This window comes from Microtus oregoni, unplaced genomic scaffold, assembly GCF_018167655.1.
Source record: "Microtus oregoni isolate MIOR12 unplaced genomic scaffold, Mior012 000022F_ref0000154, whole genome shotgun sequence".
In the NCBI taxonomy this organism is placed as follows: Eukaryota; Metazoa; Chordata; class Mammalia; order Rodentia; family Cricetidae; genus Microtus; species Microtus oregoni.
The window spans coordinates 10,905,343-10,932,564 of NW_024543081.1; the positions used below are offsets into that span (position 1 = coordinate 10,905,343).

At 45.2% G+C, this 27,222-nt stretch overlaps 2 protein-coding genes across 2 annotated transcripts; both read left to right on the top strand.

Annotated features, from left to right (window-relative positions):
* Positions 1 to 238: 238 nt before the first annotated feature.
* Positions 239 to 4,493, top strand: LOC121461044 (cytochrome P450 2D20). Its single transcript, XM_041671745.1, has 9 exons — positions 239 to 502; positions 1,238 to 1,409; positions 1,680 to 1,832; positions 1,912 to 2,072; positions 2,708 to 2,884; positions 3,068 to 3,209; positions 3,407 to 3,594; positions 3,996 to 4,137; positions 4,238 to 4,493. Exons 1-9 carry the CDS (start codon positions 314 to 316, stop codon positions 4,414 to 4,416), a joined length of 1,503 nt encoding a protein of 500 aa, XP_041527679.1. The 5' UTR covers positions 239 to 313; the 3' UTR covers positions 4,417 to 4,493.
* Positions 4,494 to 23,066: 18,573 nt separating this feature from the next.
* On the top strand, positions 23,067 to 27,222 carry LOC121461043 (cytochrome P450 2D3-like). The gene is made up of 9 exons (XM_041671744.1): positions 23,067 to 23,342; positions 24,133 to 24,304; positions 24,558 to 24,710; positions 24,790 to 24,950; positions 25,563 to 25,739; positions 25,877 to 26,018; positions 26,185 to 26,372; positions 26,722 to 26,863; positions 26,964 to 27,222. The coding sequence occupies exons 1-9, from the start codon at positions 23,154 to 23,156 to the stop codon at positions 27,140 to 27,142; spliced, it is 1,503 nt and encodes a 500-aa protein (XP_041527678.1). The 5' UTR covers positions 23,067 to 23,153; the 3' UTR covers positions 27,143 to 27,222.

Sequence of the window (27,222 nt, forward strand, 5' to 3'; positions counted from 1 at the left end):
ACAGTGCCAAAGGCTACATAACCACGGTGGTCAGTTCCCTGAGGAGAAGCTGAAGCTACTCCCATAAGAAGTACCCATCGAGAGAAGAGATGGCATTAACCTCTTAGCTTACTTGTCCTGGACTTTCCTGACCTCTTGCAACACAACCTGACTGAACAGTAAACACAGCTATTTGTCTCAAGGCAGAGAACAAAGTGCAGCCTTCTCCCCTTCATAAGGGACCAGGTGCCCAGTTTGTCTTCAGAGTGTCTTTCCTGATCCTAGGTGTCTGGATCAGGGATTCCCATACCCAGCCTGGGGAGCAGGGGCAGCCATGGTACTGCTGACTGGAGATGGCCTGTGGTCTGTGGTCCTATTCACAGCCATCTTCCTATTCCTGGTGGACCTGATGCACCGACGCAAGTTCTGGACTTCCCGCTACCCTCCGGGTCCTGTGCCCCTCCCTGGGCTGGGCAACCTTCTGCAGGTGGACTTCGAGAACATGCCCTACAGTGTGTACAAGGTGAGAGATGGCAGTGGAGGGCAGTAGAGGTCATGGTGCCCCCAGAAGTACGTGGTGGTGCTGATGCCACAGGATAGACAGGAAGATGACCACCAAGAGGAAGAAGGCTTAGTGGTTGCCTTGTGGCCCCTGTTCCATGTCTTAGGTCTCTGTGGACTTTCTACAAGCAGAAGCTCAGTATGGAAAAGGCCATTGAGGCAGGCAGGGAGAGTGGTTGGACAGGACAGAAGTTAGGGATACCACAGGTCCATTGTGATCCCATCAGTGGCTGAGGTCTTAGGGACAGAGGGGAGGATCAGGATTCTTGGTAATGTGTCAGTCAGGATGGGCTTCGTCTGCTATAATCTCTTGCTGCTGTGTGGTCTCAGGCCTTGCTCAGGAACCTTAATTTCCTCTTGTATGGATAGGTATGAAGATGGCAAGGCCATTGCTCTGGCAATGTCACCACTAAATGACCATATCTACTACGAGACCTATCTGGGTTTAGAAGACTGGCTACACCAGTCACAGGAAGTTAATTTTCAGGCTAGAGATATAGGTCAGTGATAGAGCATTTGCCCAGCATAGGAATGGACCAATGTTCAATAATGAATGCCATAAAAAGAAACTCAAGTTCATGTGTGTGAAATTCATGTTCATGTCAGCATGTACACACTCATACAGACATGTGATGAGCTTGGATCTTCCACTATGCTGGGACCTCCACTTACTAAGCATTCTATCCCTCTACTTCAGCTTCGTCAACGCTATGGTGACGTGTTCAGCCTGCAGATGGCCTGGAAGCCCACAGTCGTGATCAATGGACTGAAGGCGGTGCGGGAAGTGCTGGTGACCTGTGGAGAGGACACTGCTGACCGCCCTCCAATACCCATCTTTAATCACCTGGGCTATGGGCCCAAAGCAAAAGGCAAAGAGCTATAGTGGGGACAAGATATAAAGAATAAGACTTGAGGGGCAGTAACCAGAAAATGGACAGGTCCCAATGGGGGGGGAGGAATGTGTTCAGATAGTGGAAGGGAAATCACTGCATGGAGGGTGGAGCCTCCAAAGCTGCACGTGCTGATTGTGATAGCAAAGTGCTGGGGCGCTGATGGCTCAGACTGACCACAGAGAAAGGTTGGGAGCAGGGCAGACAGCACAGCCACGTATCCTTGGTTACACACAGATTTCCCCGCAGGTGTGGTATTTGCACCTTATGGACCTGAATGGCGAGAACAGCGGCGATTCTCTGTGTCCACCATGCGAGACTTTGGCCTGGGCAAGAAATCCCTGGAGCAGTGGGTGACGGAGGAGGCTGGACACCTCTGTGACGCCTTCACCAAGGAGGCAGGTGGGTGATGGGTGAGATGTAGAGATGAGGGCAGGCACTTATGAGCAATATCATGACTTGTTTGCATCTCTGCTCCTAGGCCAAGCATTTAATCCCACCACCCTCCTGAACAAAGGTGTATGCAATGTGATTTCATCCCTCATTTATGCCCAGCGCTTCGAGTATGAAGATCCTTTCTTCAATGGGCTGATGAAAACATTAGAGGAAAGTTTTGGAGAGGACACTAACTTCACTGCTGAGGTATGAGACTCAGGACGGTGTGCACGAAACCCTAACCTTTAAATCCTATCAGAATGAATATTCATTCAGGGTTGATAGGGTGAGGTTGCTTTGAAATAGTTGAATGCAGGAGGACAGGCCTTGCTTGACCTTGGAAAACCTTAGATAACTGGAGGAGAGGAGCAAACCAAGATCACACACTATAAGAAGAGGGTAAGCCTCTGCCCCTGTCTAATGGAAACCACACAAGGCTCTTAGATTTTGTTCACCCTGGGCTATAAGACAGCCTGAAGGAAGAACCTGAGGAAACAGCAGGGGTAGGTGGGGACAAACATTTCCTGAGACATTTGTGGAAGAGGCTGAGGCCCGAAAGCACCTAGCAGAAATCCAGAGGCAGAGAGATAGAAAAGGGAGGTGATGGAGCTTACCCAGCAAACCTGGCGATCTGAACCGGAAGTCTGTGAACTCTATGGGAGATAGAGCTGACTCTGCATGTTGTTTTTGGCCACGAAACAGGTACCATTGTGCATGTGAGAGGTGACAGTATGCAGGTGCGTGTGCGCGCGCGCGCGCGCGCGCGCACACACACACACACACACACACACACACCTTAATTAGGAATAAAAGCAACTAGACCTATTCTCTTTCTTCCATAGTTGCTGAACGCAGTCCCGGCGCTTCTTCGCATCCCGGGGCTGCCTGGCAAAGTCTTCCCCAAGGTGACAGAGTTCATGGACTCACTAGATAAGATGCTGATTGAACACAAGAAAACCTGGGACCCGGCACAGCCACCCCGAGACCTGACAGATGCCTTCCTGACTGAGATAGAGAAGGTGAGGACAGCCATCAAAATGGGGACGGGTTTTGGGTTGAAGTGTTCTGTGAGTTGTGATGGCAGGCAAGTGGTGGTTATGTGCCACTTATGGACAGTACCCTCAGGATACATGGGACGCAATGGTGGATCAATTTGGCCTTACTACCTGTGACTCTGAGCCTAACTTCTCTGTCTGGACCAGGCCAAGGGGAATCCTGAGAGCAGTTTCAACGATGGGAACCTGCGTGTGGTGGTGGCTGATCTGTTCACTGCAGGGATGGTGACCACCTCAACCACACTGTCCTGGGCCCTGCTGCTCATGATCCTGCACCCGGATGTGCAGAGTGAGCCTGGCTGGGGCTGTGAGGGAGGGTGAGGAAAGAAAGATAGAAGTATTTGAGAAGATGGGGGCTCCACTATCACCTTGACCCAGACTCCCACAATTCTGATGGCAGTCTCAAATCACCTACTCACCCAGTGATAGAAGGTCAAGGAAGAACAACTAAGGAACTGCTTTGCTGAGGGGAGGCTGTTCTTCCAGGCCGCGTCCAACAGGAGATCGATGAAGTCATAGGGCAGGCGCGGCGTCCAGAGATGGCAGACCAGGCCCGCATGCCCTACACCAATGCTGTCATTCATGAGGTGCAGCGCTTTGGTGACATCGCCCCAGTGAATTTACCACGTATGACATCCCGTGACATTGAAGTACAGGGCTTCCTCATCCCCAAGGTAGGCATGGTCACCTTTGTCTCAGGGTCACCACTGGGGAAACAAAGGCTATAAAGACCAAGAGCTGTACATCCTGGATTTGCAGATGGTGAAGGGACCAGCCTGGGTGTGAGTACACTGCAGCCATTGCCCAGGACTCCCCAGGGAAGAGGGATGGCTAGTGGAATAAGCCACAGGATTGCAGGGAGCACTGCACACAGGGGCAGCTTCTGATTTGGGCACTTAGGATAGCTTTGTCATATGACCTTGTATGGTACCAGAAAATGATTCCAAGGGGATCTGAGTTTGAGGTGAATGAAGGAACTCTGTGTATATAGGGAGAGGTTGTGCATGTGACCATGGTAACCAGGGTATTGACAGCCCTACCCCAATCCATGATCACACCATGTGCCTCCTGCCAGGGAACGACCCTCCTCACCAACCTGTCCTCAGTGATGAAGGATGAGACTGTCTGGGAGAAGCCCCTCCAATTCCATCCTGAACACTTCCTGGATGCCCAGGGCCACTTTGTGAAGCATGAGGCCTTCATACCATTCTCAGCAGGTCCTGTGGGATGCCTGTCTCCATGTCTCTTCCCAGGGTTCCTTGGAGGGCAGAGCATCCATCAGGCCCCAGACTGACTGAGGCCCTGTTCTATTTACAGGTCGCCGAGCTTGCCTGGGGGAGCCCCTGGCCCGCATGGAGCTCTTCCTCTTCTTCACCTGCCTTCTTCAGCGCTTTAGCTTCTCGGTGCCCAGTGGACAGCCCCGACCCAGCGACTATGGCATCTTCACATTGCCAGTTACCCCAACCCCCTACGAGCTCTGTGCAGTTGTGCGCTAGCAAGAACAGCAGCTCCATCCTTTTCCCCAGCTTGTGCTGATTGATGTCCAATAAACCTGGTCTGTGGCTGCTACTCAGATTCCTGGTCCAACCCCCATCCTTGTCTCTATTGTGTCCCAAGACAACAGGCTACAATCTTTCCTCTCCTCCTCAGACCTCCCCTATGAACAACTTTAATGTTGTAAGAAGAGTTTACTGAGGCAACAGCAATGGCACAGGCCTGCAGTATAGCACGAGGGCGGCTGAGGCAAGAAATTTTCAAGTTCAATGCCAGCCTGGGCTGTATGGCCTTACTACTCATTGAGATCCTTTCTCAAACAAAGGAATTGGGTGGAGGAAATCAGGAGGTGATGCAGACATGGAGGAGGGAATGAAAGGAAGAATGAGAGGAGGAAGCATTGGGGGAAGAGAGGTCGTTGTGCTGGTGTCCAGTGATTGACCATAGATCACATGAAAATACCCATCGACGGCTGCTGGGTGGGTGACAAGCCATGGCAGAAGTCACTACCCTGTGGCTCTTGTGAGGAAATGTGAATTGTTTGTGCTGGGAATCAGAACAATCCTTGCTTTGGTGACAGATGTTTGTAGATGTCCCCAAGATCCCTGAAGTGTCACAAATGGTTATGAGGTCTCTCACTACTAGAGAAACTGCTGTCCTCACAGCTCAGCTTGCTGCAGTGAAGGGATGCAGGAGGACATCTGCTGTAGGAAAGGTGTCAGAATCCAGGAGGATGGGAGGGATCCTGCTGTGCTGACTGGGGCCATCTCTCCAGACCAGGGAGAGTGCTCCTGTCCAGTACGTGGGACAGATATAATGTGTTGTGCTCACTAGGAAAGCTCATGAATCTTGGAGTCTTGAAAATTTGGAGGTTTGACGGGGCCAGGGAGAATATGGGGGTATGTATCATCCCTCAAGGATCACCTTGATGTCAATATAATCTGAGACCAGACAGCAACATCCCAAGCCCCCATCCCCTATGTCATGCCTGGAGACACAGCTGTGCAGACCCTGATATTGCTTTTGCTTTTGTAAAAAAAAAAAAAAAGAAAGAAAAAAGAAAATGTCCTCCCACTGACTCTCTGTCATAGAATGTTAGGGAATCCCCCACCACCCATCAGTAGTCAGACCTGGCTTTTGTAATGTTCAGGACCAAACACTCACAAGCTGCTGTAACTTCACAGTCCTGCCTCCTCGCTGCCTACAGGAATAGCCACATCGATTGCCAGCATTCCTCTTTATCTCTCTTTCCCCCCTCTTCATTGTATGTGCATGGATATTTGCCTTCATGTGTGCAGTGCTGGGGAGGACAGGAGAGAGCATGGGATCTCCAGGGACGCGAGTCACAGTTAGTTGTCAACCTCCTGTGGATGCTGGGAATCAACCCTGGGTCCTCAGGAAGAGAAGTCAGTGTGCTTCCCCGTGGAGCAATCTCAACAGCCCTCTCTCACCCCTTGAATCATGATGGAAGGCCTTACTCTAGTCTGAGGCGACGGCCTATATTTCCTTAAATTCTGCATGTGTGGTGTGTCAGACAAGTGACTTTTTTATGTCCCTGGGAGCAGGGGTTCACTGACAATTGTGCCCCATGCTCAAAGTCCTCAGCCTAACATAACCAGCATGCACAGCTGCTGTGGACTCTGCCCACACCTCCTGATGCCCTTCAGATAGTAAGCACCTGGGGAGGGAAGAAGAGGTGGGAAACTGAGGTAAACCTTCCTAGAGCGCTCTGGCCCCTCCCCTCAATTAGACTAAAGAGAAAACACAGGCGCTCAACTCAAGTCATAAGAAAAAGGTCAGCTTTGCTTTCTTTGTTGGGAACTAGCTGTCAGGTGACAATATGATGTCTCCTTCCTCTTATCTGGCTGAGGTGGTTGATATAAGATGTTTCCAGAAAGACCTAGGAGCCATGCTGTATCCCTTAGGTAGCTGACTGGAGATGAACTGTGGCCTGTGGTCATGTTCATTCAAGTCACCTTTGATCCCACTAAAGGATGAGGTCTTGAGGGTCTGGAAGAGGAATCAGGGTCTAGTGGAACATTTTAGTCAAGAAAGCACATGGAGAGATGTGCTGTGTGATCTTGACGACATTGCCTGGCTCAAGGAACCTAGCTTTATTTGTATATGGTAGCATGCTAAGAGGCCCAATGGTAATTCCGAGGCTCTGCCAAGGTCAAGGTCACAGCTCGGACGATGTATCCTTCCGATAGGCACTCTTTGTTGAACTCACAAGATGTGGCATGCCCAGAAACAAGGTAACAGATAGAGCAGAGGTACATAGGAGGGACTGGGTACAATAAGTACCAAAACTCTCAAGACATGAAGGTTTGTGTGCTGAGTCTGGTTCTCGCATTCTCACAGACCTCTGCTTGGAGGTACTCTGACCCTTATCTTCAGTTCCCAAAATACTACAAAGATGTGTCCCACTTACAGATAGAGTGAAGACTGAGGCTATGATCAATAAAGAGGAGGCTATGCAGGGGACAGTGGTGCAAACCTTCTTCCAGTCTCCATCTTGGGCCAACCATGCTTCATGCCCAGTTCTAAAGTCAAAGATTGTGTTGGCAGAGTCGGTCGGATGTGGGCATTGGGCTTAGTGAGCAACAGTGGTGGTGTGTGATCAGCCAATGAAAGGGAAACCATTGAATTTCAAGGTGGAACACCAGGGACATGTGCTAGAGGGTGGTGGCACATTTTGGAGGACCCATGGGTGGAACTAGACCCCGATGAGAAGAGGAATGTGGCAACAGGACAGCATAGCCAGGTCTCCTTGGTTACACTTACATGGTGTATGTTCAGGTGTGGTCTTGTCATCTTATGGGTCTGAATGGTGAGAGCTGTGGTGATTTTATCAACTCCTGCCTGGAGCAGTGGGTGACTGAGGAGTCCACTGTCTTCCTATCCTTGTTCCTGTCACCAACCTGGTTGAGAGGTGGTGTGTAAAGGAGTCAGGTGTGTTTAGAATTTTCTTTGGGTTGTCAACGAGCTCCCAAATAAAGACATGGTGACTTATTATTAATTACAAATGCTTGGCCTTAGGGTAGGCTTATCTTGCTGGCTCTTTTAACTTGATTGAACTTGTTTTTATCCATCCACATTTTGCATTGGGGTTTTTAACTTTCTTTCATTCTGTATGTTCTACACTCCTACTTCCTCTGTGTCTGGTTGCCTGACCTCTGTTGTCTCTCTGCTGTCTCCTTTTCTTTCTTCATTAAGCCTAAATTCCTTCTCCTACCTATTCTCCCTGCCACAAAGTCCCACCTACACATATTCCCTCACTATTTGCCATTCAGACCTTTATTAGACTAATCAAGTGTCCTTTTGCAGGCAAGGTAAAAACAGCAACATGTCTTATGCTGCAACAAAAACAAATGCAACTCTTCTTTGCATAGTTAAGCCAATATTCTGCAAGATTTCCCCACTTTTGTCTAAATAAAAAGATTTTCATTTTAATATAATAAGACTATATATAATAAGAACAATTAGTAAGTAAGAATTACACTTATAATAGTCCATTTGCATTTGGCAAATTCAAAGAAAATACTTCATTATCCTGTCCTATCTTGGTGAGTACAAGGTTGTTTACCTAATTTTCTTTCTATACTAACTTGTATTACCAACCCCAAATTATCTTTTTTATACCTCAAAACATTTTTACAGAACAATTTAAGCTATTATGTTTCTCAACCTTATAAACTTTACATCTTTTTGTGTAAGCTTCTGAATTTGGTAACAAGGAAAACTATAACTAAACTATCTCATCTTCAACTCCATCAGAGACCTGAGAAGGATGTAATATGGCCTAAATAGACAGGAAATGCAAAGCAAGAAACTTCCAAAACTATAGAAATGACAAGCATCGAGCTGCCAGGACAGTCATCCAAGTTTCCTCAGTACCATTGGAGCATCTGCCTTTGACCACAAGCCTAAGATATCTGACAGACTTTTATGTGAAACAGGAATTTTGAAGGACTGTCCCACCTTCTCTTGACAAAGTTCAGAAGTCCTTTTTCTTTGTGTCTTGCTTGTCTAGTTTATACAGTATACTGTCAGCAGTAGAGGCAAGGCAGTTTCTTGCACAAACAGCTAGCTTTGCCACCATAAAATCAAACAACATATGGAGGATCTTGGATGCCCATCATGCCTAGATGAAGTACATTGGTGCTGCCAGGAGCAGACATATCTCACTGCCATGAAAAGTCTTATGTTGTTAAACATCTTAAATATTATATTCTGTAGGTTACTGAAGGGTTTAAAGATTACCTAATATATATTTGTTTAAGCTTAAAACTATACTGACATGACTACAAGTTTGATTGTCATAGATGGCTAATATTAACCTGCATTTTCTAATTATTCTAAACAGTTTGTTATAATAGTTTTCAAGGACTAGAATTTTATGTTATAATTTTAAATGAACTGTGTAAGTACAATACTTTAAATAAGAATAGAAACATATATGCAGTATAACAAAAATAGCCTTAAATTTGTATCACTATATTAAAAAACACACCAATGTAAAATATTTGAGATAAATAATTGTCTTTTTATCTTATATTCCTATCTTCCCACTAAATGATTAAATCATCTATAACCCACTGAATGACCAAAAATCACCCACCCAATCTCTTGGGAATATGGCTGTTGTGTTCTCTAGACTGTTTACTATTATCTGGGGATGACAGCATCCCCAGGTGACCCTGAGAAAACTGATGACAGCATCCCCAGGTGACCCTGAGAAAACTGAGATAATGGTCAGGTCCTAAGAAACCTCGGTATAACATTTGTTGTCCTTACTCTGTGGAATGGGAAAATGCAAAGCTTATCTGTAGTCCTGGGTTTCTACAAAGGGAGAGAACCTGTGCCCTCTCTCTACATGGAAGCCACACAAGCCTGTGAGATTATCTGTTCACCCTAAGATGCAAGAGCCTAAAGATTGGAATTGAGGAGGAGGCAAGTTTGGGGTGAAAAAAACAGGTCTGGGTGTAAAACTCTAGAATAACTCTAAAGCCATTTCTGACAACTCTGAGGCCAATTTTGAGGCCTCTCAGCCTTAGTGCCCCCCTTGAGAACCAAGGATCTAACAACTATACATTACATGTACTGAAATATTGGGAACTTTCCATCATCTCCCTGAGTTCTTGTGAATGTTCTCCAAATAGAACTCAGTTATTGAATAGGGGCAAGATAACCGTTAGGTGTTGACTCTGTTTCTGGTGTTTTGACTCAGTCCCTGGGAAAGGGGCAAAGTGACCCTCAGATGTTCCCTCTTACCTCATCTAATCTGGCAGCTGCTCTCCAGCCAATTATTGGTAATAGCCCTTTTGAATAAGCCAATCATAATAGTTAAAGAACAACCCCAGACACCCCTTATTTCTGTGGCTTTTTACTTTTAAAAATAGCCTGTACCAGACATTTGGGGTCTTTTTGGCTTCTCGAATGCTGAAAGACCCTGTCATAACAGACTTAATACAATCCTCATGCTTTTACATCAACTGTGGTGTGAGAGATGGTCTCTTGGAGCAACTCCTCCTCGGTGATTGGACTCTAGGATCCAACACTGGGTTCTAGTAAAAGAGTGTGGGAACTGAGGCTGATCCAGGTGGACACTGAGCAGGATCAGCACACAGGGCCAGCCAGATAGTCAGAGGGTAGAGAATTTGCCAAGCAAGCCTGGAGACCTGATTCAATCTATGGATCTCATTTCAGGTGGAAAGAACTGACTCTATAAGTGTTTACTGTCTTCTACATTTTCACAATGGCAAGTATGCCTACACACACACACACACACACACACACACACCATACCATGAAACACCTACAACATACACACACTTACACACATATGCATGCACACTATGCACACATTCTTACACATATGCACACAAACTATGCACAAACACACACACTACACTCATATACTGTACATGTGAACACAGTAATACATCTTAAACACATACTATATACACACTGTGACAGAGCTAGACAGTGCAAAGGTTCCTCTATCTCATAGTCTTGCTGAAGCCATTTTATGTTTGACAAGAATTTTAGGTTTGATTTGCTTGATGGAAAATCCCATGGAAAATTGTCTCACTCTATTTTAGGAAACCCAAGTTCAAGAGGCCCCAGCTACCTTATTTTAGCTTCTATTTATTTTGTCCAGCTAACTGTTAATCTTGCCTTCTATTAAACTGATTCCTTGCACAAAACCTTCCTGGGAGCTGCCAAGCAAAATAGCAGGATGTGGTTTTTGCCTTTAAAAGCCCCTTGTTTTAAGTGCACAGGGCTACATTTGGGTCTTAAATACCTGAGTATAGTATAGGAAAGGATGGAGAGAAACTAAGACAGAAGAAAACGAACTAACGCATCCAGCAAATGACAAAAGCACACCTAGTATCACACAAAGAGACCCACTGGCTACTGGGCTGGTGACAAACTACTAGAAGAAGTCAAGGCTCTGAGTCTCAGAGTGGTAGGGGTGGTGTGGGGTGGAGTCAGAATGGTTTCTCTTGGTAATTAGCACAGTTCTTGCTTGGGAGACAGACACTGGTGGCTGTGGGAGCTCCTTCAGCCCATAGTCTTTAAGATGCCAGCCCACCTGGGTGTGGTCTCTTACATTATAAATGCTGAGGTAAAGTGCACACTCACTATCTCTCTTCTGACTGCTGGATTCAGTTTATGTTCCTCATTCATGCAGAGGACTGTGATCTGTGAGTCTACCCCTAAATAAATAACACTTTACTTACTCAATTCTGAGCTAGTGTGGGATTTCTTTTTTGCGTCCATCTGCATCTAACACAAAGGATAGCCATTGTCCAACTCCAAAGTCAGCTTATATATATGTGTGTGTGTGTGTGTGTGTGTGTGTGTGTGTGTGTGTGGTGTGTGTGTGTACATACATATAACTAATCTCTCTCTCTCTCTCTCTCTCTCTCTCTCTCTCTCTCTCTCTGCAAAACCCCACCACAGTGTAGCTAAGTGTAGCAACTTGGAAATTTCCCATGCTCACACATGCTCCCCACCCCCACTGTCATTTTCCCTTCCGCATAGTGACATGTGCAGCTTCCACTTTGTGCTCCCTGCTCATGAGCTCTGGGCTCCTTGCTCCATGTACAGAATTGATTTAATTGCTTTTAATTTGTCAAGCAAATCATATTTGTCAGTATTTAACCAAGCACCAATGAGAGAAACCATAGTGGCACAGGACTACTAGTGCCATGGCCAGTAGTGTCTCTTTACCACATGGCTGCAACCGTGCCGCCTGCTGGCCGATAATGATTATTGCACCTACTCCAATTCACTATAATTGTAAGATCTGAAAAACTACAAACATTACAAGTAACATAACCATCCAGGAGTATAATAATTATTTTGCTTATGCTATAGATGGTATTTTGCAAGGCTTATGTGATTTTCCTTATACATCCCTTTATTTGATGCTAGGGATTAGTTTTGTTTTTCATATTATTTAATTAAGAAAATGGTTTGATAACAGAGCCAAGAATGAGGCACTTTTAGAAATGATACAGTCTTTACAGACTAATAATGAACAGTTAGCTGGAAAAAATCAGCACTCTGGAGAGAGATACCATTAATTTAACAAACAAAATTCAGTCAATGTCAAAGGGTGCTGAGACTTTATCTGAAAGAATTTGTGATGCTGAATATAATACTCGGATCTGTTGAAAAGTTATGATAGATTAATGGATAAGATATCTCTCCAAGAAGCTAATATTCACACCATCAAAAATATATCCAAGGATGAGACATTATTGTTACTGGACAAATTTTATATCTTGGAATCCTCAGTGAGGGCATTAGAACAGAACACCGGACAGGAGATTCAGACTCTGCAAAAGGCAGTAGTAAAAATATTTGAAAAGATTGAGAAATCTATTGAAACTGATGAACAGGGACAGAAGGAACAAGGACAGGATTTAGCCTTATCAATACATGACAGACTCCATGATGACTTACCCAGAGTTTTAACAGCCTATCTGGTAATTTCCTTGGAAAGACCATCTGTCACAAAGTACCCTAAGGTGGTGGTCAAAGAATATACAGGGGAACCAATATGTTTGAGTGATCTAAAAAACATTAAACAAACAATAGTAGCTTACAGACCACATTAACCACTTGTTAGGGAAATGGTGAAAATGTAGGCTTCAAACAATAGGGCTATCCCACACAACTGACTTCAGTTAATCTCAGCGGTCCTAGAAGATGGACTTCAGCTGCTTTGGAAGTGTTATTTGAGAGAAGAGGCAAAAATTTTAGAACAACAGGGGAAAGCAAAAGAATTTGAGACTTCCCAAGATCAAACTCTTGGCAAGTACCACTACTCTGATCCTCAGGACCACACTTCTATGATGAATGCACCTTGTCCCTATGTAGCACAACAGCTTTAAATGCTTGGGACAGAATTCAGGATCTAGGAAAGAGAATTGAATCATATATTAGGGTTAAATAGGACCAGAGATCCCTTTAGAGACTTTTAACAAAGATTAACTAAGGCTGTACAAATAGGAGTAACAGACCCAGAAGCTAAACATACACTTACTGAATCATTGGCTTTTGAAAATGCCAACTTAGAATGCAAAAACATCCTTGGGCCTTTGAAGGTCTGATCAGTATCCATAGATGAATGGATCTTGCATACAATGAATGTTGAGACATTTGACTATAGAACTGAGGCTTGGGTAGGAGAAGTGAGTTCTAGTAGTATAAGGAGACACCAAAATGCCAAATGTTTTAATTGTGGTAGAATAGGACATCTGAGAAGAGATTGCATACAAGGAATTCCTAGGAATAATGTCTCCTCTAGGAATGGCAAGAATAGACAGTCTAGGTTTCAGCCTTCTGGTATATGTAGGAGGTGTGGCAAAGGCCTACATTGACCAATGAATGTAGATCAACAGAAGACAGGCAAGGCAACCCGATACCATTGGCAAACTCCTTGGGGGGCCTCTCACAGGCCCCCATGTTAAACAAGGTCCATTCATTCCCAGTCACTGTGGAGAACATGTCTTGCCAGGAAAATTAAACAATCCAGCGCCTACTTTTTTTTTTTTTCAAAAAAAAGCATACTGTTCTGGATGATGGAATACACATGGAGAATGAATCAAAAACTCCAATAGGAAATAGAAAATGTATATTTTGTCAGACTTCTATAAATAATCAAAGACCAAAGATAAGAGTATGTATAAATGACAGTGTAATTGAGGACTTAATAGATATGGATGTGGATGTGAGTATATTCACTCCAGAATCTTGGCATTCGAATTGGCCTCTTCAAGAGGCAGATATTCTATTCCTAGGAATTGGAACCCTATCTCAGATGAAACAAAGCACAAAATGGGTTGAATGCATAGGCCCAGAAGGACAAAAAGGAAGGCTGAGGCCATATGTAGCTAATATAGCTGTGAATTTATGGGGCTGTACCTATTGCAGCAATGGAATACCCAGATTAATATTTCTGTTTCTGGGAAGTATATTATAAGGTATTATAAACAAAGGTCACCAGTCATTCAGGCTGTACAAGAAACACAAAGCATCTAGCAAACCTTCAGAGGTACTAATGACCTTGCCTTTAAAATGGTTAAGTGAGAAACCAGTATGTGTTAAACAATGGCCTTTAACAGAAGACAAACTTAATGCTCCAGAAAAGTGGGTACAGGAACAACTAGATGCTTAGCATATTGAAGAATCAACCAGCCCTTGGAATTCTCCTGTATTTATGGTTAAAAACAAATCCAGAAAATGGAGAATGGTTACAGATCTAAGAGCTGTCAACAAGAATATTAAACTTATGGGCCCTATGCATTCTGGAATTCCTCTGCCTTCTCTATTACCAAAAGGATGGTCTCTCATAGTTATTGATTTAAAAGATTGTTTCTTCACTATACCTTTACAAGAAAAGTATGGAGAAAAATTTGCCTTCACAGTACCTAGTTATAATAATTCTCAGTCTATGAGGAGATACCAATGGACTGTCCCCCCACAGGGAATGCTCAATAGCCATACCCTGTGCCAATACTTTGTAAGTCAGCCATTGGAAATAATACATAAATAATTTTCTAAGTCTATAATTTATCATTACACGGATAACATTTTGCTATCTGATTCAAGTGCAGATACTTTAGAAAGAATGCTTGAAAAAGTAAAGAAAGTTTTACCTAAATGGTGATTACAGATTTCTCCTAAAAATGCAAAGAGGAGATTCTGTCAATTACCTAGCTTACAAAATAGGTTTACAGAAAATTAGAACACAAAAGGAACAAATTAAGAAGGACCGATTGTGATCTTTTAATGACTTTCAAAGATTGTTAGGAGATATGCCCAGTTAATGACTGGCTATTGGAATAACACCTGATCTAACAATTCATTTAAACAAAACTTTAGATGGTGACAAAGACTTAAATAGTCCCAGAGAATTAACAGCTGAAGTGGAAAAAGAATTGGTGGTCGTTGAAGAGAAATGGCAGGAAACACATGTGGATAGAATGAGTCTAAATCCTAACTGTATTCTAGTCATATTGGCTTCCAGAATGAACCATGGTAAAGAGCTTATGTTAAACTTTTGGAGGAATTAATAGCAATTATCCCAAAACCAAGAGAATTGACCCTATAAAGAGAAATTCTTGGATTCTTCCCCAAATTGTACATAACACACCAAACTGCAGCCCATACATTTTATATCGATGCAAATAAAGTAGGAAAAGGAAGGTTACAAATCAGAAGAACTAAGTAAGGTGGAACAAAGCCGTTATAAGTCTGTCTGAAAGGTAGAGTTATATGCTATTCTCATGGTACTGAGGGATTACTGATTCACAATATACAAAAAGATTTGTCTTGCATATTGAAACCACTGAATTGATACCAGAAGGTACAAAATTGACTTTATTATTCATTCAGGTTCAAGACATAATCAGGAATAGACATAACATACATCTGATGCCACACAGGTCTGCCAGGTCCTCTAGCACAAGGTAATGCAAATATTGATTGATTATTGATTTAAAATGTACTGTAGGCCTCAGAATTGCATGAAAAACATCATGACAATAGCAACAGTTTAGAGAAAGAGTTTCCAATGACTAACATGGCAACAAGTTAAGGAGATTATAAAGAGATGCCCTACTTGCTCTTCCTATAACCAAACACCATTACTTGCAGGGAGTAACCCAAAGGGAATGACATCTGGTAGATGGATGTGTTCCACTTTACAGCATTTGGAAAATTAAAATATGTAGACCACACCATTGACACATCCAATGGGTAATTGCCTTAAATTCTGCAAAGGGTATTTCAATAATCATACATTTATTCAGCCATTATGGGTATACCTGTGAAAATAAAGACAGATAATGGTCCAGTATATGTCTCTTAGAAAAATGAAACAGTTTTTGTTTATTACAATATAAAGTATATTGCAGGTATACCAAACAATCCTACAGGTCAGGCAGTTATAGAAAGATCAAATCAACTATGAAGGATATGCTAAACAAACAGGAGGGATGGAAATGCTTTATTAACCCTGAATTTTCTTAAACCAAATGGAAAGGAACAACAACAGCATTGGATAATAGAAAACCTTCTGAATTAAATCAGTCAGTACATTTCAAGGATGTGTTGACCTCACTATGGAAACCAGGAGATGTGTTTTCACAGATCTCAAGGGATTTTGCTTTTGTTTCCACAGGAGAAGAAAACTACAGATACGATCAAAATTAATAAAGATTCACTTTGAAAAAGAGAAACCTCTTGAGAAAGACAAATGACAGCTCATCCATAGAGGTGACAACCATACACATGGTAAGAAAACCTCATAAGGGTTGGGGCAGGGTTCTGTTCTTGTTTTTACTGTAAAATACACATCTTCAAAAAGTCAAGGGATCCTGGATGTTTGGATGCCTAAAGAGGAAAAAATAACTATACAGAAAGAATCACCAAGCAAAAAAGGAATATGACTTATGAGGACAGGTGATCTGAAAAAAATGAAAAAGAAAAAATTCACTATATATATGCACATACATATTTATGAATATATAAAGCTAACTTTGGAGTGGGGCAATGGCTATCCTTCTCTAAATCCAAGCATGTTGTTAAAAAACATTCAGAATTTCTGTTTCATCTCAGAAGCCATCTGGTATGAGACAGAAAGAAGAAAGAATTAGGAAAAATTTTACTTTTCTCATGTCAATTTTGTCTGTATCATATCTTGTATTGAATATATGTCTATATGACTAATGTTTAAGTTCTCCACAATGAACAGTAGATTTTCTTGCAGTAATCTTTGAAGTTTTCAGAAAGAAGATGGGGCCCCACAACAATGACTCCACCTGATCCGTATGATGTCACGATGTGATAATGTGACTCCAAGATGGATTTTGGGTCCCAGCTGCTGTAATGGTGCATCTTCTCACAACATTCTGGCCAGAACTCCAAATAAGAACTTCAAAAAACCCCTATTGACTACTTAAAGGCCATTTGCAATTATACCAGACAGTAATCTTGAAACTTAACCATCATTTTAGTTTTACAGGATCCCATAGAAAGAACATCACCCCCATGACAGCTGGAAGCAATTCTAGAAGATGACATCCCCTCTCCCAACAAAGTGTGTCCTCAGAGTTATGGACACCATTTAGGGGTTGGTTATCACTTGTATATGGTTGGGGGTTAGAGTGGAAATAATGTAGGCCCAGAGGGAAAATTGAATGGGATAATAGGTAGATTCATGGGAACTTATTTACACTAATAATAATAATAGTGAGTAATAGAGTGAATACTTGTGAGTTTTATTTATGGATAATTTAAATTGGTATAGATTTTTGTATATTGACACAAGTTCAAATTATATTTGTTATATTGAATATGCTCCTATTACTGTTTACAATATTTGTACACTATGCAAAGTAATTTTCAGATTGTATGTATGCTTGTTTCTATCTCTGTTTAAGGTATTTTGTATAGTGATACAATTTTTAGAATATATTTATCATATTGTATATATATTTCTACTCTGATCAAGATACTTATACATTGTTTACATTTTGATGTCATTGCCCTCATTTACTATATAGTTGTTTAAAGATTGCTTAATATTCTGATATGAAGTCTTAGTATTTAAGTTATATAGGTATTAAGTATTATAGGTCAATAGTCATTCATGTTTGCTATACTTATATTCAGATTAATTAGGTTCTTTATATACACAGAGATTGTATTCTGCATTGATAGGTAATCTTCAACCACTTCAAAGATCTGTAGAGCATGTCATCTAAATAATTTAGGGCTCTGTTGACACAAGACATGATTGCTCCTGGTAGAACTAATCTATTCCCAAGAGAATGTTGAGCACTGAAGACACTCCACTGGGAGCTCTCTTTCTTCTTGGCACAACTGGCCGTGGACAAGGAACTGCCCATGCCTCAACCACTGACAAAGTGCAGGATATCCAGACTGGACAAGCAGAATTCAAGGAAAAAGGCTTTGTAACCTTGCATCACTATAGGTGAACTCATACCTCCAGGTCTTTGATCCATTTAAACTTCATCTTTGTGTGTAGTGTTGGCTACTGCTAGTCGCATTCTTAGGCATGTGGTTGCTAAGCTGCCCAGTGTCATTCCAAACTGTCTTCTATATGGAACATTCTTAGGGTTCATCATTCACCCATCTATATTACACCAGGGCATGCGTTCTGAAATGTACATTAGGTAATTTCCTCATGCAGTTCACAGAGCCTTACCGATTCAAACTCAGTCCTACTGCATGCCAGCAGTGGGAGGAAGAGGGTGCTGCTCCAAGGCTACCAAGGAATGCCACAGACAATGGTAACACCATGGCATTGAGTACAGTGAGCTAGGTGACAGCAATGTTCAGCACCATTATAACCTTATCAGAGTACATACATATATACATACATATGTATGTGACCTTTCACTGAAAGGCACTAATGGTCACATGACTGTCCTGGGGAGTGATTTTCAGATGGTCTCCTTTGGGGAACGTCGTCTTTGTGAAACAATACCATGATCAGGCTCATATATGTAATCCAGAACATCAGTGTAATGGGCTTTTTTCACTGTGTGGTATCAAAAGTGATAGAATTCCAGTGGTAACTAAACTTCATATGCTTTTACTCTTGTTCGACTTGTGTTTTGTTAGCTGAAATGAGGTAGCCTAGGCTGTCCTGGGTAATGTCAGACTTTCTAATCAGAACCCTAAGTGATGAGCTCACAGGAACGTATCACACGCTCAGTGTATACTCCAGATTTTGAATATTGTCTTCTTACGCCACGTGAGTAGGAACCTCTGGGGATGGTGTACGGGAAGTAGTTATAACTCTCAGTCGGCCCCAGTCTCTCAAGAATTACTCACAAGCTCTGCAGTGTGCCATGGTGCTGTGCTGGAGGTTAGAACGTGAAATGCATTGTAGCTTATGCACCAGGTCTTCTGGGATTTAGCCCTATCATAAGCCAGAGCCGAGTCCTGTTTGAAAACAGGAGATGCAGTCAGGCGGTGGTGGCACACGCCTTTAATCCCATCATGGAGGCAGAGGCAGGTGGATCTCTGAGTCTGAGGCCAGTCTGGTCTAAAGAGTAAGTTTCAGAATAGCCAGGGCTGCAGAGAGAAACTCTATCTCAAAAAAAAAAAAAACCAAACCAACATAAACAAAAAAGGAAATGTGTGCTTTCCAATGTGTGTGTGTTTGTGTTTGCACATGTGTGTATTCATGTGCGTGCATAAGAACATGCATGTGGAAGTCAGTGATTAATGTCAGGCACTTTCTCCAATCACTATCCATCTTGTTTTTAGACACAAGGCCCCTTTCTGAGTCTGTCCTGAGCACATTCTCACCAACGTGACTAGACTGTCTGGGTAGCAAACCCCAGGGTCTTTCTGTCCTCCCAGGTATAGTGTTAGATTACATGCATGAGCCAGTGTTTGGTTCTTGGGCTCTGAACTCCCGTCCTCATGTTCCTGTACAGTTGTTTACTAATTAAGCCATCTCACTATCCCCAAACGTATCATTTTTAAAGATGTTTGACAGTATTTGTAGTCGCTCAATAGTCCATATAAATTTTAGTAATTTTGGAATAAGATAGGAATTAACTTGAATGAGTAGATCCCATTGAGTACCAGAGCTTTTCCCAGGATTTCTTTCCAACTCATGAACAATGAAGCAAGCCTTCCTGTCTTAATGTTCTCTTTAAAATTCTACTTCTCCTGTGCATTCCATTTACATACCAGTCAGTCCCTGCTGACAATTTTTACAGGTTACTATGCAAACATTTTATTAATTGTATGTATGTGTGTGTACATATTTGTGTGTGTGTATGTGTGTGTGTAACTTCTTCAGAGGGGAACGAATGCACATGTATGCATGCCTTCATTTCTGTGTAGAAAACAGAGGTCAAAGCTGAATGTATTTTTCAACTCTTCTCCACCTTGTTTATTGAGATGGTTTCACTGAACTTGGAACCCACTCACTGAGCTAGACTGGCTGGCCAGCACCTGAGCACCCAACTTTTCTGCCTCCCTAGCACTGGGATTGCACTAGTGGTTGGTGGGCCCAGATGCTCGGGAATGAATGCATGTCCTCATGCTCACACAGCAAGCAGCATACTGTGAGAGCCACTGCCTGCCCTAAAATATTTGTTCTTTTAATGCTATTTTATATATAATACCATTTGTCATTCAGTTCTCAAATGGATCATTGTTTAATTAAGAAACAAGTGGTTTTCTTGTGTTGACTTTGTATCTGCTGAATTTGTTTGATGTTCTCAGCACTGTATTGTGAAACCTCCCTGTGACCTACATGCACGATTATATAATCTATGATCAAGGATTGTGGTCCTTCTTCCTACCTGTGATGCATTGTCTCAAGTGAGCTGTGCTCCTGGGGCTCACAGAGATGCTCACACTTCTACAACACTCAGAACCAAGAGCCTCCAGTGTGTCCACCATATTCCGTTGGAGTTTAGGCTTTCCTGAGAGTGATGACCCTGCTCCACCCGCATAGGAAAGAGTGCAACTGGATAACCCTATTCAGTGGCTGCTGGGCTTATTCCTACACCCCACCCCCTTGGACTCTGTTCATTGTGACCAGAAGTCATGGGCTTATTCAGGTTCCAGAACTGACAACTACCTCTACAGCATAGGAGGTTGAAATTAAGATTCCCTCAGTGTGAATTTGTTTTCATTTGGGGAATAAACAATGCTAATCTAGGATTTGTTTTGTTTGGTTTAGTTTTTAAGAGACAGAGTTTCACTCTGTAACAGCCCCAGTTGTCCTGGATTTCGCAGGCTGGCCTCAAACCCACAGAGATTCACCTGTCTCTGCCTGCCAAGTGCTGGAATTAAAGGCCTGCACCACCATCACCTGGCCTGATCCAGGAATTATATATGAGGTTGACTCTCAAGATTTTACTTATGTCATCTCAAGCACAGGTTCTGTGGTTTGTAATTCCATAGATAAAATCCTATAATACCATGAGGGGTAAAGTAACCATTGGTGTATGAGAACTTCACCAACCCCAACCAACCTTAGACCTTCCTTTACCCAAACTAAGATTTCCTAAGGCAATGGTCAGAGGCAAGTCACTCCACAATGAGTCCATCACTCTTCACAAGCCAACTAACTCAGCTCTTGCCACCATACCTAGAGAAAGAAAGCACAGAGCTAGGAATGGCTCTTGTATTTACCGTTGGTCTTCATTTCAATGAACCCAGGCAGTTGAAGCCAGCAAAGGGAAAGGGCACACAGGACAGTCCAGGACAGACATGTCCAGGTTCCAACTGTCCTCTTCGAGTGGAGTCCAAAGGACAGCGATAAAATATCTGTTGACATGTGAACAGAGAATTGTGAACTTGGAGCACCCCTGAACACAGATGACCAGGGACTTCAAGTTCAAGCCTGCTGTAATAGACACAGCACACTTGAATACCTAGACCTATGCGCCCCTGGAAGTCACACTGATCTTACAGGACACAAGTGTTCACGTTGCTGAGGGGCCATGGACTGAGGATGAAGGGAAGCAAATAGTGCTAGCAGGCAGATGTTACCAGAGTATCCAGGGCATCTCCCATGAGCTGGTGACAGACCAGGAACCTGTACAACATACAGTGTGTGGCATTCCTCACCTGCTCGGTGCACTTGCCTCTCAGGGTCTCACTCAGCCTGAAGTAGGAAGATCAGACCCAGTCAGCACCGTGACTTCTATTTCACGTCATCATACGTGACACACAGAAGAGAGGTGGAGACCTGAGGAGAGGCAGAAGGTGTGACAACTAGCATCCAGGCCTAGCCACGAGGTCTCAGAAGTTACCCTGGGAGGGTCCTGGAGCAAACCAGGAGGAAACCACCAGCCTGAGCCTATGAGTGACCAGAGCACAGTTGTCTCTGTCCCTCCACTCCTGACTGTGACCCAGGCTGGTATCCTGACCCCATTCACAGTTCCGTTCAGGCCAACTTGGAGCTGGAGAAAGACCTCTGTCTGAGCTTCAACCTAGAGCACCATCCTGTGTAACTGGGTTTTGCATGGCCAGGAGTCATGGAGAGGAAGAGGAAGCAGATGTCAACAAGCATGGAGTCCTCTATAGGCCCTGGTGACACAGATGTGGGCAGAGAAGGGGCAGCAGGTGCAGTCGAGAGGAGATGACCCAGGGTCTAGTCCTTGCTGAGGGCTGCATGGTGTGGACTCGGCTCATCTCCTCTAATTCAGTTCCTGTCTCCCTTCTGCCACACTGGAGGGAGCAGCAGAGATCAGTGTCTGGATTCCACTGGGACTTCTGAGTCTTTGATCTTCACAGCTCTGGATCTCCAGCAAGGACAGGCTCTGCACCTTCACTAACACTAGGGAGTGATAAGTTGCCATGTGCAGTGTTCCCGGCACTGCACAACTGCCATTTGCTGTTAGGCTTAGGGTCATCTTATTTTCCTCATGGTCACCCATCCTAACCACAGGCCTCTGGGATTAGGAGGACACTGCCTACATATCCCCATGTGGAGGAGTGTTGGGAGAGAGATGGACCCTCCAAAAAGCAAAGAGTGAGAAAAGACAGAGGCCACCATGTGCCGTGTTTCTGGCCCAAATCAGTGGCCTCTCCAGGATCCTCAGGTCATGCTCAGCTATCTCAGAATGGATCTGAAAATTCTCCAAGTTGTGTGTCTGGCCTTCCTCATCCACTGAGTGACCTCAGATTTGGACTGAAGATTACAGAGGCTCCAACTACCTTCCCCAGCTGCCCATAGGAGCTACAGCCTCCTTCCCACAACTGCAGGGGAGACCCTCCCACTGTCCACACACCCACAGAAGCCATTGACAGTCAATCCCTAGTGTCTCCACAACCAAGTATTCCACAAGGCTTTGGCGAGGTCTTACTGTCCCCTGAGGCACTGTCCTCAAGCTCTCAAAGCTTCATGTGTGGCCTTCCAGGTGTTTCACTACGTGTCATGGTGGTACACCTTGAGGCGGGGGTGCCCTGGGCATCTGCCTACCATGCTCAGACCAGAGGAACCACTGTGCTCAGCTCTGGGAGGGACTGCACACCTCTGGCCCCTCCTTACACTTGACTAAATAAAACACAGCCACTGCAAGCAGAGGACAAAGAGCAGCACTGGCAGTCCCTTATAAGGCTGCAGGCTCCAAGCTGTGGGACTTCCTGACTCCAGGTGGCTGTCGTGGGTGCTGGTCCTTATTCTCTAGGAAGCCCGGGCAGCAGTGGGATAGCCATGGGGCTGCTGATTGGGGATGGCCTGTGGCCTTTGGCTATATTCACAGTCATCTTCATATTACTTGTGGATCTGATGCACCGGCGCCAACGCTGGACTGCCCGCTACCCACCAGGCCCTATGCCGTTGCCTGTCCTGGGCAACCTGCTGCAGGTGGACTTCAAGAACATGCCATACAGCATGTACAAGGTGAGGAAGTCCACGGTGGATGGGAACAGAGGTTACAGTGCCCACGGCAGTACATAGAGGGGTGGAAACACAGGTTAGACAGGGAGCTGGACCCCCAGAAGGCTGGACCCCCCAGAAGGAAACAGGCTTAACAGCTTCCGGATGGCAGACAATGCCAGATTTGAGGACATTCTGAACTTTCCGGAGCAAAAGGTTTTGGTGGGGAAGCAAAGTACAGGAGGTGAGGCAGGTTGTGACAGCAGAGTTCACGTCTGGTTGGACAGGGTAGCAGTTAGGAAGGTCCCAAGTCCCTTATGATTCTGTCACAGATGAGGTCTCAGTATGGTGCCAGATCACAGGCCTAGAGCAGCATGCCTTTCAGGAGACCAAGTGCAAAGAGACGGGCTGTGGCTGCTTGAAACTTGCTGCTGTGTGGTCTCTGGCCTCACTGCCCATCTCAAGGAACCAGAGTTTGAAATGCTGATTTCCTGGCCCTGGTAAGGTCACAGCTGGGTGACCAAATCTACTGAGTCCTTTGATAAACTTAAAAGATGAGATGCCCCAGCCACAAGGCGCCAGATCTCAGGCTAGGGATGGAGCTCAGTGGAAGAGCATCTGCCCAACGTATGTGAGGACCAAGGTTCAATAACAGCAACACACACACACACAACATGCATGCACACACACGCACACCGCACCACACACCACACATGCACACACACACACACACGAGAGAGAGAGAGAGAAAGAACCTGGTTCTAGGATCTTCAGGGGACTGCCACTTCTTGAGTGCTCTGCCCCTCTACTGCAGCTTCGTCAACGCTATGGTGACGTGTTCAGCCTGCAGATGGCCTGGAAGCCCACGGTCGTGATCAATGGACTGAAGGCGGTGCAGGAAGCGCTGGTGACCTGTGGAGAGTACACCTCTGACCGCCCTCCAATGCCCGTCTTTGAACATATGGGCGCTGGCCCCAAAGCTAAAGGCAAAATGCTGTGTGGGGGTGGAGAAGAATTCGAGAAGGCATGGGTAACCGTGAGCAGAGAAGGACAGGAGACAGGGAGCAATGTGGTTCAGCAGGTCAACAAAAGGCCACTGATCCATCACAGAGCCCACCTCGCATGCTGGAGTGGGGTGGAGATGGCTTGGGGTTGAAGGTGCAAGGTTATGGTGATACTGATCCCAAGAAGAGGACAACACAGTCAGGTATCCTTAATAACACACAGATGTCCCTGCAGGTGTGGCGTTAGCACCGTACGGGCCTGAGTGGCGAGAGCAGCGGCGATTCTCTGTGTCCACCATGCGCAACTTCGGCCTGGGCAAGAAATCCCTGGAGCAGTGGGTGACGGACGAGGCTGGACACCTCTGTGACGCCTTCGCAGACCAGGCTGGTGGGTGAGGGGTGAGGGGTGCAGAGGGGCACAGGGAGACACAAGCAGCACAGTGACTTGCTTAACTCTCTACTCCCAGGACGACCCTTCAATCCCCACAATCTCCTGAACAAAGCTGCATGCAATGTAATCTCGTCCTTCATTTACGCCCGTCGCTTTGAGTATGGAGACGCACACTTCACCAATATGCTAAAAACATTGGACGACAATATGGGAGAGAACACTGGCTTGATTCCTGAGGTAGGAGGCTCAGGGCAGCCTGCAGAGCCACGTCCTCCCCTGGGAGGAAGTCAGCTGCAGGAGGAAAGACCTGGACCTGGACACACCTCAGACAACAGACAGGGAGGATGGATCAAACTCAGGGTTTCTTGAAAGGGAGAGAACCTGTGCCCTCTGTCTACGTGGAAGCCACACAAGCCTGTGGTTTCCAGGATAGACTATTCCTTTGTTACCCCTGGTTGCAAGTGTCTAAAGGTTGGAACAGAGGAGGAGACAGGTGATGGGTGGGGGGAAAACAGGCCCTGGGTCCATTGTGGAAAAAGCTGGGAACTGAGGTTGGCTGAGACCAACATTGAACCAAGGTAGCCACGAGACAGACAGATGGTCTGTGGGTAATGGAGCTCAGCAAGCAAGCATGGGGCTTGAGTTCGATTCCTGGAGCCATGTAGTAAGGAGAGAAATAACTCTGGAAGTGTTCCCCTGACCTCAGCATCATTGTCATGGCAACAGCACTCCTCACATCATGCATATACAAACACTGAAATCATAATCATCATAGTAGAAATCTTATTTACTTGACACATTAAACTTAAAACCAGCAGGAACGCCATGCACTTTGCACGGCTGTTACAGGTTATGAACACGTTTCCAATTCTCCTGCGCATCCCGGGGTTGTTTGACAAAGTCTTCGCTGGGCAAAAGATCTTCATGGACATGGTGGATGACATTGTGGCTGAGCACAGGAGGACCCGGGACCCTGCCCAACCACCCCGAGACCTGACTGATGCCTTCCTGGCTGAGGTGGAGAAGGTGAGAGACTATGGGATGTGGTGTCCGGTGCACTGTGAGGTCAACCCCCAAGTATGGCCTCCTGGAGACAATGGGACGGAATTGTGGGGCTTCTTCCTCTCTACTCTGTCTGAGTCTACTGTCTCTCTCTGGCCCAGGCCAAAGGGAACCCTGAGAGCAGCTTCAATGATGCAAATCTGCGTTTGGTTGTCTTTGACTTGTTTGGTGCTGGGATGGTAACAACTACAATCACGCTGTCCTGGGCCCTGCTGCTCATGATCCTGCACCCGGATGTGCAGAGTGAGTCTGGCTGAGGCTGGGAGGAAAGAAGAAGGAGGGCAGAGGTCCACACCTTAAGCTTACTTAGGACACTTGTGGCTCTCCAGCAAGGGATGATGGCCATCTTTCTCCCATGGACTCCATGGGGGGGGCTTCTTAACTGAGGGAATGTTGTCCCCTCCCCCAGGCCGCGTCCAACAGGAGATCGATGAAGTCATAGGGCAGGCGCGGCGTCCAGAGATGGCAGACCAGGCCCGCATGCCCTACACCAATGCTGTCATTCATGAGGTGCAGCGATTTGCAGACATCGTTCCAATGAATATACCACATATGACATCCCATGACGTTGAAGTGCAGGGCTTCCTCATCCCCAAGGTAGGCATGGCCGCTCCTACCATAACATGGCCACTAGCAAACAAGGGTAGTAAAGACCAAGACAGCCACATTCTGGATTAGCACATGGTGATGGGACCAACCTGCAGCCATTGCCCATGATTCTTCAGGGGAGTTGGGCATCCAATGAAATAAACCACAGAGGATTTGGGAAGCACTGCACACAGGGACAGGTCTTGGTTAGGGACACCTTTTTTCAGTGGTGAAGGTGCGAAGATGCTCTGGGAAAGGAATTCATAGAGCACAGCAAGAAGCTGTGCATGTGAACTCGGTAACCACTCTCTTGGTGTTGCCGCCCTGGACAATGTTCACACTGTGTGCCTCCTGCCAGGGGACGACCCTCCTCACCAACCTGTCCTCAGTGCTGAAGGATGAGACTGTCTGGGAGAAGCCCCTCCAGTTCCATCCTGAGCACTTCCTGGATGCCCAGGGCCGCTTTGTGAAACAGGAGGCCTTCATGCCATTCTCAGCAGGTCATGTGGGGTACCTGTCTCCATGTCTCTTCCCAGGGAGCCTTGGAGGGTGGAGCATCTATCAGGCCCCAGACTGACTGAGCCCTTTTCCTACTTACAGGCCGCCGAGCTTGCCTGGGGGAGCCCCTGGCCCGCATGGAGCTCTTCCTCTTTTTCACCAGCCTTCTGCAGCGCTTTAGCTTCTCGGTGCCCAGTGGACAGCCCCGACCCAGCGACTATGGCATCTTCTCATTGCCAGTTATCCCAACCCCCTACGAGCTCTGTGCAGTTGTGCGTTAGCAAGGACAGCAGCTCCATCCTTCTCCCCAGCTTGTGCTGATTGATGTCCAATAAACCTGGTCTGTGGCTGCCACTCAGAA

Coding starts and splice junctions, on each gene's coding strand:
- LOC121461044 (XM_041671745.1), top strand. CDS start 314: ATGGTACTGCTGACTGGAGATGGCCTGTGGTCTGTGGTCCTATTCACA. Junction 503..1,237: donor TGCCCTACAGTGTGTACAAG/GTGAGAGATGGC, acceptor CCTCTACTTCAG/CTTCGTCAACGCTATGGTGA. Junction 2,073..2,707: donor ACACTAACTTCACTGCTGAG/GTATGAGACTCA, acceptor TTTCTTCCATAG/TTGCTGAACGCAGTCCCGGC.
- LOC121461043 (XM_041671744.1), top strand. CDS start 23,154: ATGGGGCTGCTGATTGGGGATGGCCTGTGGCCTTTGGCTATATTCACA. Junction 26,019..26,184: donor CCTGCACCCGGATGTGCAGA/GTGAGTCTGGCT, acceptor CCCCTCCCCCAG/GCCGCGTCCAACAGGAGATC. Junction 26,373..26,721: donor AGGGCTTCCTCATCCCCAAG/GTAGGCATGGCC, acceptor GCCTCCTGCCAG/GGGACGACCCTCCTCACCAA.